Consider the following 13,852-nt stretch of genomic DNA (forward strand, 5'->3'; position numbering starts at 1 on the left):
ATGCAATTCATCCCAAGGCTATCATCCACCTCTATCAATAATAAACATCTCCACAAAACTAGGGCTAGCCTCAGAGGATGGAGACGGCACCGCCCCGCACATTCTACTTCTTATGAAACTCTGTCTGTTCGGCCCATACTGAGCACCGCATTTGCTTTCCACAAGACTTGTCTTCAGTTGCTGAGACCCCCAGGCACAATCTTTACTTATGCCTTCTCACACTTATCAAAGCTGCAGCTTTATCAACTCTGACAGAGGCCCCTCAGTGCTTGTGGTGGTGGTAGAAAGCACCTGTGGCTCATGACAAGAGACAGACGCTCTCGACCAAGATTCCTCTGCGTCTCTGAGGCGCCCTCTTTCTTTCCATCGGCTAGCCCTGTCGTCCTGTGATTGACATCTGGTGCAGCATTTGTGACATGGCCTGGTGCTGGGGTGGGGTGGGGTGTGGGGGTGGGGGTGTGGGGGTGGGGTGGGGGTGTGGGGGTGTCTTTTAACATACAAATATTGTGTTTGATGTTAATGAAGGAATTCTGTGCAATGCATTCTGTTTGAGCCATTCCTATGAGGCTACTGTCACAGGTTAATCCCTGGCGTGTCTTACTGTAGCCAGGTTTCCATCCAAATATAGCGCAAATTTTGACCGAATTTACAGAAAATCGGCAAAGAAATGCAAATGAATGAATGTGTTTTTCCATCCTCTTCTGTTATGTGCATATTGGGAGTCAGGGATAATGAGAAACAGCTGGTGGAGCTAACTGCCCTCATAATAATCATTGCAGAAGAAGAGGGCACAACGAGATGACGTAATTAAAAGAGCGCCAGTCAAACCTAAAATGGTGGAAAACAATGTAGAAAACGTGACGGAATTATGACATTTATGTTAGTTTCATGTATTAATGTGAGGAAGGTTACAGTCTCCTCATCGCTCCACACAGATCTGATGTTTTCGTCAGCCGCTATTTTTTGTCTCCTCAGTGGAGCGTTAAAGTCACATGCTTCATGTACGTCATGATTTATTCACTCTGTTGTCTGTTTCCACTGCAACTTTTCCACCTTAGCAAAGTGTAAAAACATTTTTGTGATATTTCAAGGTTTTTTTTTAATTTTTATATTTATCTAACTCTACCAGTATATTTTTATCAAGATTATATTAACTAACAATGCACAACGTATGCATATGTTTTCAGCAGCCGATAGTCAGCATGCAGGTCCTTACCAAACCAGGTCACACTGGTCACTCGTTCTTTACCATATTCTTCTCATATGTACACATTTGACGTACCCCTGACCAGGTCGTTGTGCTCATATTCTTAAATACTGTTAAAACCAGTGAGAATTAATTATTTTGTCAAAAGAGAACAAGGCATCCTGTTTTTTTATTTTCTGATACAGACATCTGGCAGAATTACAGTTTACATTACATTAATTTGACATTTTCTTACGCTATCCCCCCACATACACACAATTTATGAGCAATTTGGGCTTCAGTGTCACGTGGACAGGAGGAGTGAACTAGTGACTTAACCACTAACCCTAATCTTAGAGGCTGACACACCCTACCACCTCAGGATACAGCCCCTTCCACTGATACACGAATGGGCTGGACTTAGTCTAGACAAGTCTAATTTATGTCTTACAGCTTTCTATTTGTACAGAATCATTATGTTTGTTTGGCTGTTTGTTGAATCATGAATAGGGATAGCAGGAGCAATTTTGAGTGACAGCATTGTGTCTTTAATTTGTGATTCAGATAATGTACCTATGTTGATGAAAAATTATTATTTAAAATGTTAAATTAATTGGTTGTGTTGCAAAAACAAAATAAAGGAAAATACTGAATACATTTTGTATTTTACAAGCTTTAATGATTAATCCATTATGGCCACAGATTGATCAAGAAAATTGCTTAGAATGTGCCTCCCTAGGTCATTTAATCCGACTGAGCCTTCAAGAAATGTTCTTGGTGATCATTCTACCTGCACTTTGCCTTTATCTTGAAACAAGACGAGGTAGCATCACTGCCATTTGAGACAAGATGTAGTGTAGTCAAGAGGCTAGTAACAAAAACGTTTAAACGTCAGAAGCATTAAACAAAATGATCTTCTCTGATAGAAACATTCATCCCTTTATATTAAAATATGAGTCTGTGTTGGTTGGGAGAAGGGTCATAAAACCAAAATTGGATAACTCGTGTGTTAAGCCCATTTAGGTCATCCTGGTTTATCCTGTGTCACTGTTTTAGTCTGAAACAGGTATTGGTCAGATTATTAGCCTCATGCTGGCGGACTGACCTTCTTTCATGTGGGAAACAAAGACAACTGAAACCCTAATGATGGCTCACTAAGGAAGAAAAGGTGTGGCATGGTTGGTCTGTCTGAGATAATGATTACCGACATAGTCAATTATATTAATCAAACAAATCAAACTTGGTTTCCCAGAGAGATTGTTCTTAAAGGGTTGCAGACAAATGCTGTGTTCCACAGTCCCAGCAAAGTTTTTTTTTTTTTGTTTTAGGAAAGCTTTAGCCAAGCCATGCCACCCTACCCCAGAGACTTAGAAGCAGTCGATGTCAGAGAAGGTGAACGGAAAAAACCCCCAACAAACAACAATAGATCCCTGAGGAGTGCCGTCAGAGTGACAAATCTGTTCTGTGCCTGACACTGTGTTGTATTCCACAGACCTCCTGGACAGAGGCGTGTCAAGCGTTGTCTGGGTAAGTGACAAACTCTTCTCCCATGATGCCTTGCCCTGTTTACAAACACTGGTCAAGTCCTTACAATAGAAGGAAAGACAAAGAGAGACTAGCAGAGGACAGAAAAAAGGGAGGGGGAGCTATTTGGACAAGTGAGGGAGAGAAAGAGACAGACAGAGAGTAATGGAAGGAGACGGGAGTTACTGTGACAATGGAAAGATGGAGAGAGATACAGAGAGACTGGGAGGTGGCTGGCTTGTGCTTCTGCTCTTTAACCGCTTGGCAGTTTTCTCTTGATTAGGGCCTAGGCCACCAGTCCCTGCGGAGTCTCCCCGGCCGAGTCACAGGAGACAGGCTCCTCTGTAATAGTGTCTGACAGGCCAGCCAGAGCCACAGAGGAGCTGACACAGATGCTCCATTTTGCAGGAGAGACGCCAGACACAATTCCTCCCAAAGTCCCGTGTCTCCCTTCTCCGCCTTGACTAAGTCGTCTCAATGTAACGGGCGACTCCAAGCCTAAATGTGGTAGAAATAAATTTTGTCATTGATAAATGTGTATCATATACACTATATCTTGTCTAGAGCTGAAGTGTAAAGGAGCAGCCTCGCTTGAGCACACTTAGCCACATCTTGGTGTTTCAATCTAATTCTAATTAGGAAAAAATGAAGTTGTGACTAGAATCACGTAATCGAAACCTAATGTGATAATGTGCGGTGCACTTATACGGCAGCCATGAGACTCAAAACACATTAACAAAATATAAATCTCAAACCAAATCAACCAATCAGAAAAAAAAAACACAACATCACAGAAAATGCAGCAATTCAGAAAACACAACCACATCTCAAAAAACACACAGCATTTAGGAAAAGACAATAAACAAAAAATTAAAAAAAAGATATTTCACAATCCAGAAATGCCATAAATGTGAGATGATTAGGGTGGCCTCCTGTGTTGGCACGGTGCAGTATTTTTTTCTCTAGTGCTAACCAGACAGTGCTACAAGGATAAAGGCTGCTACAGGCATTATTTAAGACTTATGGCCGTGTTTTTCAGCATTTTAAAAAATTATATAGAGGTAAAAAGATTAGTCAATTAGTCAGTCGATTAACAGAAAATTACTAGTCAACCATTTTGATCATCAATTCGTTTTTGAGTCACTTTTCAAGCTAATATGACAAATATTTGCTGGTTCAAGCTTCTTAAATGTAAGGATTTGCTGTATTTTATATCATTGTAAACTGAATATTGAATATTTGGTTTTGGACCGTTGGTTGGACAAAACAAGGCATTAGAAAACATCCCCTTGGACTCTGGGGAACTGGGATGGACAGATTCCACTATTTTCTGACATTTTATAGAAAATAGTTAATTAATGTATTAATTAATCTACAGAGAAATACAGTGTCACCATTAACAGCATACGGAGCTACCGAGGAGAGAACGACCTCCCGGAACGGGCTGCACTGAGGCAAAAAAGGAGCGCCCTGCACCTGACCACCTTATCTTCCCTAACATTGTGGTTGCAGCAGCACATTTCTGTACAAATAGTGGAGAAATTCAGTTCATTGTTGTTGTGCTGTGCACCTCAGGGCCACCACACCCTAAAGCTTAGTACACATTCATACAGCTTATACATGCTGTTTAAAGCTTCTTTAAAAAAAAATGTATCCCTTTCAGAAAGAAAGTTAACGATATATCAATAACACATAATAGCACGTTACACAAACATAATTATGTCAACAGCTCACTGCATGTAACAGACCAGCATGTGTCAAATACTCAATTCCTACATCATCACTTGCTTTGTTTTAGCTGCATGCTCTCACATTTTCAGACCGCAAATATGTGACTCAGAGACTTGCCTCCTGTGTTAACTTGTCTTGCTGATTTTAACTGGTATATTTATCATGCAAAGACAAGAGGTGGTTGTGCCCCACCACAGAGTCCTCTGACAGGAGAGATGCAAGAACCTGAACAATTACTGTTGACGATTGACCCCAATTACAAAAAAGCAAACATACTTTCTCATACTTGTTTGGCCCTGCAGATCATTTTGATTTACCATGCCGAGGTGTTGAGATATCCAGCTCAACTTATGCTGCCACTCTAAAACAGTATAAGAAGAAATGGAATTTCATTTGTCCTGAAAGTATTGAAAACTTACACTTTAAAAACTTAGTATTTTACAGACACAACTCAGGATAATCCAAAGATCTTCATAGAGAGTATTTTTTTCTGTATAATGTAGTTTCAAGCACTTTGAAGCATAATAAAATGCTTAAAACTACAAAATTCCATTCATCACCAATGTATTGCAGTTGCAGCAGAAATCCCAGAAAGATATCTCAAAACCTCAACAGATAAAACCAAATCTATCTGCATGGATAGAAGCCACTAGGGGTAAATGGTAAAATATATAAGCACTGAGAAACTACAGGAGCAAGAGGACCACATACACGAGACAAGTGATTGGAAAAATCAGACGGATGAGAGGATGGAAGAAATGGCAGGCAGCGTGGAGACGGTAGGCGATGCAGAGTTGAAAGAACTGTAGTTAAGAGGATTAGGCTATGCAAAATACTGATGAAACAATCCAGTGCTTATCTTTATTGTATTAAAGGAATACATTTGTTTGCTTAGCTGGGACAAGGGGGCATTGAATTGACTTTATTCACCGGCCAACACCATCACCAACAACAAACCTTTGCCTTTTTTTGCCATCTTTCTTTAAATTTCCACATTACAGTTTCAAAGTATGTAGCATAGCGTGAAATTTTATATAACTCACCAGTTTAAATTGGCAAAAATTATTGCCAAAGCAAAATAATTTCTTATCCAATTACTTGAATAATCGATGGAAAAATTGGCTTTAGTAATACTTGATTACTAAAATAATCGATAGCTGCAGCCCTACTTGAATTGAGATTATCTTAAATTTATAGAAATGACTGTTACGCACGTGGGTGCTAGAGAGGAACTTGCTTTTTCATAATGTAATATGTAGCTATAAACAAATCAAACTGCAAACATTTTACTATACTCAAAAATGAGTTATTTTCAAAAAGTAGGACACATCCAATCACATTTAGTCTTTAGCTGTGTGTGTCTTCAAAATAAACTGAAAGGCCTTCTACAACAATCTCATTACCACTCACTATCAGTTGTAACTGATTTTGTACAAAAACCAAGGTGCGTTCAATTTCATAAAAAAGTCTAAGTAACCCAGGGATCAGGTTGGCATTTTACGTTCTGTCACCTTAGTCATAGTTGAATGCTTATCATCATCTTTTCTTGCTATTAGAACTTCCCTGCATCAGGAAATAAATTCACCATTATTCAAAATCTCAGTCCCACATGTTCACATGGCCCTGGATAAAAGGATTACAAATGAATGTAAATATATGGAATGGGGTCTGCATCAGAAGCTGATGTCAGTACCACCTGGGCCTGTGTGAATTTGTGTGTATCTGTGTAATTGTTGGCATTTCATTATTTTACATTCTATCATGTCTACTTGTGTGGATGTAAAGATGTTGGTGTGTTTAAGTCCGTGTGAAAGGAGAGTTAGAGAGAGGAAAGTGGAGGAAGTGGGAGAGCAGCTCGTTCCACCAGTTTGAGAACCATTTGTGGCCTGTGTGTGTTTTTGAAAGGTGTGTACCAAAGCATTTTCACAGGTCCTTGTTTAGTGCAATACGAAGGACGCGCTGCCCTTCCACACTCTCCCATCAACATCATATGAACCCACATCAGCTCTCATCCCTCTTTGAAGTGCTGCGAGCTTCAGCAGTCAAGCCATCACAACCCAAACATTAGGCGGCTTCCGGCAGTGAAAAGCGGGAGAGCAATTTGAGGTCAGGCATAACAGCGAATAGTAGCCACATCAAACCACCAGCAGGGAGCATATTGAAGACCAAATGTGCTGCCAACATTATCCTAAGTTCTTTTATATAAAGTCAATAACTATGCTATACTGACTGAATGTACATTATGATGTTGAATGTGTATTAGGTTGTCAGAGGATACTGACAATTCAAAGTGCTTTACAAGGGATGTAGGATGTATGGATTTAGAGACTAATGCACACTAAAAGAATCAAAAACTAAAAGTTAAATGAATAAGACAACAATAAAAGATGTATAGTTAAGATAGTAAAAAAAAATTAACTAAATCAATAATAAAAGTAAAATATTGATAAAATATAATAAATGATAATAGTCTTATATAAGATAAAATATAATTGTAATAATAAAGATAATAGTGATAAAATACGTAAGTAATAAAAGCATGAAATTATAAAAATACTACATAAAAGCCAAACTAAATAGATGGGTTTTTAGTTTCCGTTTAAAAATATCAGTGTTTTCAGCTGCTCTCAGCTCCTCTGGGAGGCTGTTCCAGCAGCTTGGAGAGTCGTGGCTGAACGCAACATCTCCAAATGTTTTTGTTCTGGTTTGTGGAACACCTAAAAGAGAAGAAGCAGAGATCTGGGGGGCCTTCCTGGTTCATAAACTAAAAGAGGTAGTGTGGTGCAAGGGCTTGTAGTGCCTTATAAACTAATAAAAGAATTTTAAAATCAATACGAAAACTAACAGGCAACTAAACCTTCTTGTCAGAAGAATGTATGCACAGGTTGTTTTGAGTATTTGAATGAACAACCAATGCTGTTGTTTTTCTGGTGAAGACAGTCTCAAATTAAACGCAGTTGCCCATGATTTGGGCCCGACTAAAGAATGTTTTGATCTTGCATTTCTGTTTAATGTGCCAATATGAACATTAAGACTGCCACTGTTGCATATATTTTGGATCTATGCAATATTGGTGAGTTAAACTTACAATACATTTTTGTGACTGCAGTGTCCATTTATCTACACACACACAGTAGACAATACTGTGATGTTTCAACACACTATCTGAAGCAGCATTAAGTGAAATCTTTAGAGCTGTTGTGTTTTAAATATAGCCAGAAGAAAAAGACAAAATGATCTGAGTTATGTTGATTTTACTGCCTTTTCATTTAAATTTAACTACCATTCAAACACTTCCCTGCACTCTCACATTGTGGTAGATATTTTGTGGAATACATTTGAACATGGATGAAACCTCATTCTTGACGCCTGCAGTCACAACAATCATTGCTTTTTGCATTAGGCCTACATTGCATTTTTATTAGTGGAATGATGGAATTTACCTGACCAATTGTGAGTTATTTGTAACAATCATTTGATGGACTACGTACATAATTATGGTCATTAATGTGCCATATCACAAACATGCCAGCAACTACAAAGACAATTGTTTCTGCTCAGCCCATTCTCATTCCCAGTGCGTCAAATACGGACATTTTGTCACGCCCCTCTGTTGCACAGAGTACCCTTTAGTGTCTGTATGGGACGCACAGGGCTGCCAGAAAGCCTAAAGGATATCAGGTGACGTAGTATAACGAGAAACATAAAGAGCGAGAAAGTCTGCCTGTGGCTGTGGTGTGGTGGATGGATGGATGGGTCAAACAAACACAGGACTTTCACCCAGGAGACCAGGGTTTGTGTCCCATGTGAAACCAAAAGTTAATATTGAGTTATTTAAAGTTTTATGTTACGCTAAAAGTCACGTCACGTGACTTCCTACTACCTAACCAAGTAGTTTTGTTGCCTAAACCCTGAGAACTGCTTGCCTGGCGCATACAGCAAAAAAGTTTTCTAGCTTCGGGGTTTACTTCCGGGATATGTGGCCCACTGAATATGCGCAGTAGTGTTTCGCCCGCTGGCCCTGCTCGCGACTCCCCGCTCAGCCCATAGACTTTACATTGTGATGACATCACAGATTTTGAAATCGCTTTTCTCAGCTTGAGGAACGTTTTACAAATATAAAACCACAATGGATCAAAAATTCATAATACAAAGAGTCATAATTGAACTTGTTTGTAGTTTGAGGTGTCCTGTCAACAGTTTTACAGGTGTCTGTTTTATAATAGCGGCCAATGAGGAAAATGCTTTTTAGGCCACAGGGGAATTTTTCTTTGCAATACTGTGAGTGGCCACTGGAAAAAAATGGCTGCAAGGCTGAGCGGCGGCGCCGTATCCAGTTCTCTTTATACATCCATGCCTAAACCTAACCAACCAGCATGTCATGTGACTTCTAAGTCACATGACTTATGTGATTTACATCATGTGACTTCCTACTACCTAACTAAGTAGTTTCTGAAGGCGTCTCCTACAGACGCTAAAGGCTACCGTGTGTCTGTATACAACGCAGAGGGGCGTGACAAAACGTTGGTATTTGACGGCCTGGCAATGAGAATGGTTTGGTCTGCTTCACCATATATATAATTTGGCCCAAATGACAATCATCATTATTCAATATGGTGATATGAACTTAACTGTCCCTAGAAAATCTCCAACAAGCTGGATGCCCTCTACCACTGGGTAACAACTGGGTTAATGACGTGTACTAAACCCGTCCTACCTGGAAGACCAGAAGAAATTTTTGACCCAGGCCTGTAGTGAGCAGCACTGAGCTGTAAGTAATCCTGACATAAATGACCCATCACATTACTTACATCTGCTGTGTTAACACCTGTCTCCCATTCATCTGCAAAATCTTCTGCAGGAGTCTTAAACCTCCTTAAACCTGCTTTTACAAATATTCCACTTACAATCTCCTGCAATGTAACATCTAACTTGTAAACAAACTTGCTGCATCTGTCTCAAAACTACACACAGTAACCTCCAACCAAGATGAGAAGTGCCAATGTGTGTTTTGTTTTTTATAATTTGTTTTAGCAATATGATTTGAAAGTTTATAACTCAAAATAAATACTAGGTTTAAAATGGTAATGTGAAAGACGAATGAAATATTTACAGCTTTTATGCAAAGTCCTGCTGTAGACCAGACCTGCATGCATCTATGGATTATGTTCCTGATTATGCTCCTGATTGGTAAAACCATATGCTCTGCCACCCTCCTCTCCATCCATTCAATTAACCAACCTGTTGCACTAATAAGCAGCATTCACAGTTCAGTACTGTTACGTCTTCACCATTAATATACAGTAACTAACATTCAACGGCTCTTGGATGAAAAAAAGTAGCTGAGTTATGGACTAAATGCATCCACAATCCAAGGAAAATTAAAAAAAGAAGCAACAACAAAACTACCGGGATAAACCACGGATGTGTGGATGTAACATTAAACACATAACGTTAATTTTGGTAGGAATGAGTGCAGGATCAATATAAGCTATACTTACCTATATTACTGCAGTAATATCTGACTCAAACATTCACCATATAGGGCCAATCTGCCAATTGAAATTTCAAAAAACGTGTTTGCAAGCATTTTATCGGACACTTTGGTCATGGCAACTGCTGGGTTAAATGTTTTGCAATGAACTTGGCAAATGTGTTTTTTGTTGTAAGAATTATGACTTAAAATATTTAATTTCATAAAAATCACTATGTTTCAGAAAAATATGTCAATAATAAAAACTCTGTTGGCAATCAAATACTTCCCTGTGATTTTAACTGCATTCATCTAGAACAAAAAAAAATTACAAAAGACAGCAGAATATCAGAGCTGTATGTACAGTTTGTGTGTTATGAGAAACAATTCCAGTGACCTCCAAACTCCATTACAGAAAGCAATGAAATGTCCCATTTACCCATTGGTGAACAGTTTTGAACAGTTTTAGTTGAAGTGTTTCACAGCGCCATGAGCACACATATTTTTAGAATGGACGACCCTTTTGGGAATCAGAACTGTGACCTTCCATTAACACAACCAAACTGGCAACAATAGCTTTTCCCAGCAGCTATTGATGAATTACAAAGAAATGTTACGTGATTAGTCAGGGTATGGTGTTAGCTGACGAAAGCAACTCATTTTCAGGTACAAGAGAGCATGTTGCTTTGTAGCAGTTTGACTCTGCTTACTGAGTGAAAGTCTTGGCTCTTTCAAGAGTCAGTGTGAGGTGAATCTAATGCATCTTGGCAATGAATAGTGTCTATTGATTCCACCACACCAAACTCACTTCCTCTTCACAGAGCCCCTTGCATGTCTCTTCCTTGGGGTTTTTTGTGTGTGAGTGTATTCGCACGCATCCATAGATTCTGTTAGAACAAAGAAAACCCAACCAAGATGAGAATTTATACAGCTTTCATGTCTCCTCTGACAGTCCTGAATGAACTGCCAACGGGAGAAAAATCTTGGACCTATTTATTTGATACTGATTGGGAGAGACTGATTATTTCAACAGTCGCTAGGCTAGGAAGGTCATGTTTACGTTGACTGATGAAATAAAGACACTGACATCAGGAACATTCCACCCAAACAAACAGAAGATGCATAGCTGAGTTGACCTCAGACCCATGGTATTAAGCCAGAAATTGTGGGACGACCTGCTCCTTTCTGAAAGCATAGAGAGCGCCTCAGTGCACAGCGACAGCAGTATCAGTGTGAGATCTCCTGAAGAGGAATGGAGCTGTAATGTCATTTATCTACAGGCCTCTGTTAACGTTTGCTCCAAGGGAAGTACGAAATTGAGATAAAAGCTGGTGACCAATCGAGTGTCAGCCTGCCTAGTGCCTGGCTGCGCTGATGACGTGCGGATAAAAGCGACGGATGAGAACACATGCTACGTCTTCAGATCTCAGTGGCTTGATTTATCTAGGGCTCTGCATAGCATATTAGTCGGCAAAGCTTGCAAACATTATACCAAAATCAATACTCGGCTGACTGGTTTGCTCCTTTTTTATTATAGGTCTGGTCATAAAGTTAAGCATGAGTCATTATCAAGAACAACATAATTTCCCAGATTTATGTCATTAATGAGGGCCTTTCAGTCTTTGGTCTCATCAGCGGTTGTCTTGTTTATGAATGTGGAGAGCGTACAGCGGTTCAGAAGAGTGACATGGGGTTTCATAGGGAGCTATAAACTGGGCTCATGCTATGCAACCACCTCCCCTTGGGGCAAATATTGTCTAATCAAGACAATGGACTTCGATCCAGTTGATTATATATATATATATATATATATATATATATTTATTATAATATTGTTTCACCTGTTTCACCAAAATATATTACCTTTCAACTCAACAAATGTTTCCAGTAACATGTGTTTTTATTAACATATGCTGTGCATGGCCAAGCAAGTTTTCTAGATCTATGGCCAGTTCTTTTATCTTCAAGAGTACTTTTAAGTTCTATGAATCACACTATGAGCACTTGACATCTGAATCATTTTACAGTTTTAAGTAGACACAGCAACATATGTTCTTATTAAGATTTCTTGTGTTGAAATCAAAATAACAGTGTTTTCTTAATGTAGACACAGATCATGGAATTCTGCCCATCGACTGTTCACATTCCAAACCCTCAAACACAGGACGTGCTTATCTAAACTTCTTGTCTTTCATACCTCTTCTCTGTCCATACACACATTTCTACTATATATTGGGCTAAACTACATTTTTTAGACTACAAAAATGATGATTAAAATTCTTGACAAAATCTTAACCCATAATACTCGTCCGCCCTCCTTCGACTAACCGTTCGCTAAGTCTTGCAGCCCGCAGTTATTTAGTTTACCCTGATAATGGTGGCAGATTTGCCGCTCGAACATCTCAGCAATTTTTGAAACAATGAATCCCAGATATCAGACAGAGATGGACATAAGCAGGCTTCGCATTTCAAACCAGCGACTGTCAATTTTGTCGGCTGAAATTACAACTGTCTGGTAGATTTTATCAGCTGTAGCTAGCTAACGTTATCTAATTAAGCTAACGTTAGCTCCATGAATTGGTTGAAAACGCTGTCTTTGGCTCACTTGTTCATATTTTCACAATGTTTCACATTTACCATTAAAAGAGAAAAGGCTTTTAAGATGAGGACTAACCGCTGTGTCTGACAAATCTAACACTATTTCAGGTAATGTTGGCTAGAATTGCTGGAGTGTAAATGTCCCCAAATCCAATAAAGTGTACTACAAAGCCATTAACATTAGCCTACACTCTGACAGCATCCAGGGCCAGGTTCCAGACAGGGCGGAACTACTGCTCAGTGGATGTGCTAGTCATAGGACTTTTTCTTCATAACCTGTAAAATGGCCTTGGAAGTAACACTTAGTTACTACTGTAGGTAGTAAGATAATTAACCATGCTAACAGTTGCATCTTAATTTTGAGCAGATCAAAACCCTGTTTATTTCATTCCTTATACTTTTGGTTTTAGAGTGGCCTTAAAAAAAGACACCACCCTTCCAACTAACTATTGTTCTTACTACAGCTCCATGCATCCCGTTTCAACGTCCAAAGCTTGGCAAGCCTGCTGTAGCTAGTTACGGTTGATAATCTATGATTTGACAATCGCTGTTTGGAAAAGGGTTTTGTGAACAGTCACCTCAAAAGAAAACAAATAAAACAGAACAATCACAGAAACATCACAGGTCTTACCTTGAAGTCACAAATGCATGTCACCATGTTCCCAATTCTTAGACACTCCCCATCAAACTTGCATGTGTTGGTGTCGCACAAGAACAGGTCTGTGTCCCGGTCATCAAAACCTGTAGGACCAAAGCCAACAAGAGACATCAGTGACTAAGTGTTTCTCTGTTCAGCCCTCAAGCAACTCTGACCTGAGCCCCATTGAGGGTTGTTCATAATGAGAGTCTACCATTAGTCATGGCTCCCACAGCACTCTTAGATCACATACTGTGCACTTGAAAAGACAATGCTAGTACACATTCTTGTCCTTAGCTGCCAAAATGATAAAATGCATTTATAAAACACTAGTCTCTAGACTATACTGGAGGGATGAACAAAAGATATTTCTTCATTTGGTGTTTTGATGATGGTGGTGGAGAGCGATGTCTAATGTGCCGGTCCAAAATCTCCCATAGGTGTTCAATACAGGTGACATCTGGTGAAGGCCATAGCATATGATTCACATCATCTGTGCCCTATGTGGAAGCATCTGCATTTGTCATGTTTCTCTACTCATTTATTCAGGGTTTTCCTTGAATATTTGTTTGTGTACAACAAGGCTGACTCCCGGAGCACTGTCCTGGAGAGGCAAACCTGGGATATGATACGATTCAGGCTGCGTTAGGGATCTCAAATGACTCCAACAAAGCATCCTGAATCAAATCAAAGAGTCACATGG

The 13,852-nt window shown here is 39.4% G+C and overlaps 1 protein-coding gene across 2 annotated transcripts in view; it reads right to left on the reverse strand.

Moving 5' to 3' along the window:
• The window catches only part of tmeff2a (transmembrane protein with EGF-like and two follistatin-like domains 2a), a 111,393-nt gene that overhangs the window by 84,558 nt on the left and 12,983 nt on the right, over positions 1-13,852 (reverse strand). For both annotated transcript variants that reach the window (XM_044217263.1, XM_044217262.1), the window contains exon 2: positions 13,144-13,253. In XM_044217263.1, coding sequence (XP_044073198.1) covers positions 13,144-13,253 — 110 coding nt within the window. The remainder of the gene's footprint in view (positions 1-13,143; positions 13,254-13,852) is intronic.

The sequence above is a fragment of the Siniperca chuatsi genome, linkage group LG12 (assembly GCF_020085105.1).
Source record: "Siniperca chuatsi isolate FFG_IHB_CAS linkage group LG12, ASM2008510v1, whole genome shotgun sequence".
NCBI lineage: Eukaryota > Metazoa > Chordata > Actinopteri > Centrarchiformes > Sinipercidae > Siniperca > Siniperca chuatsi.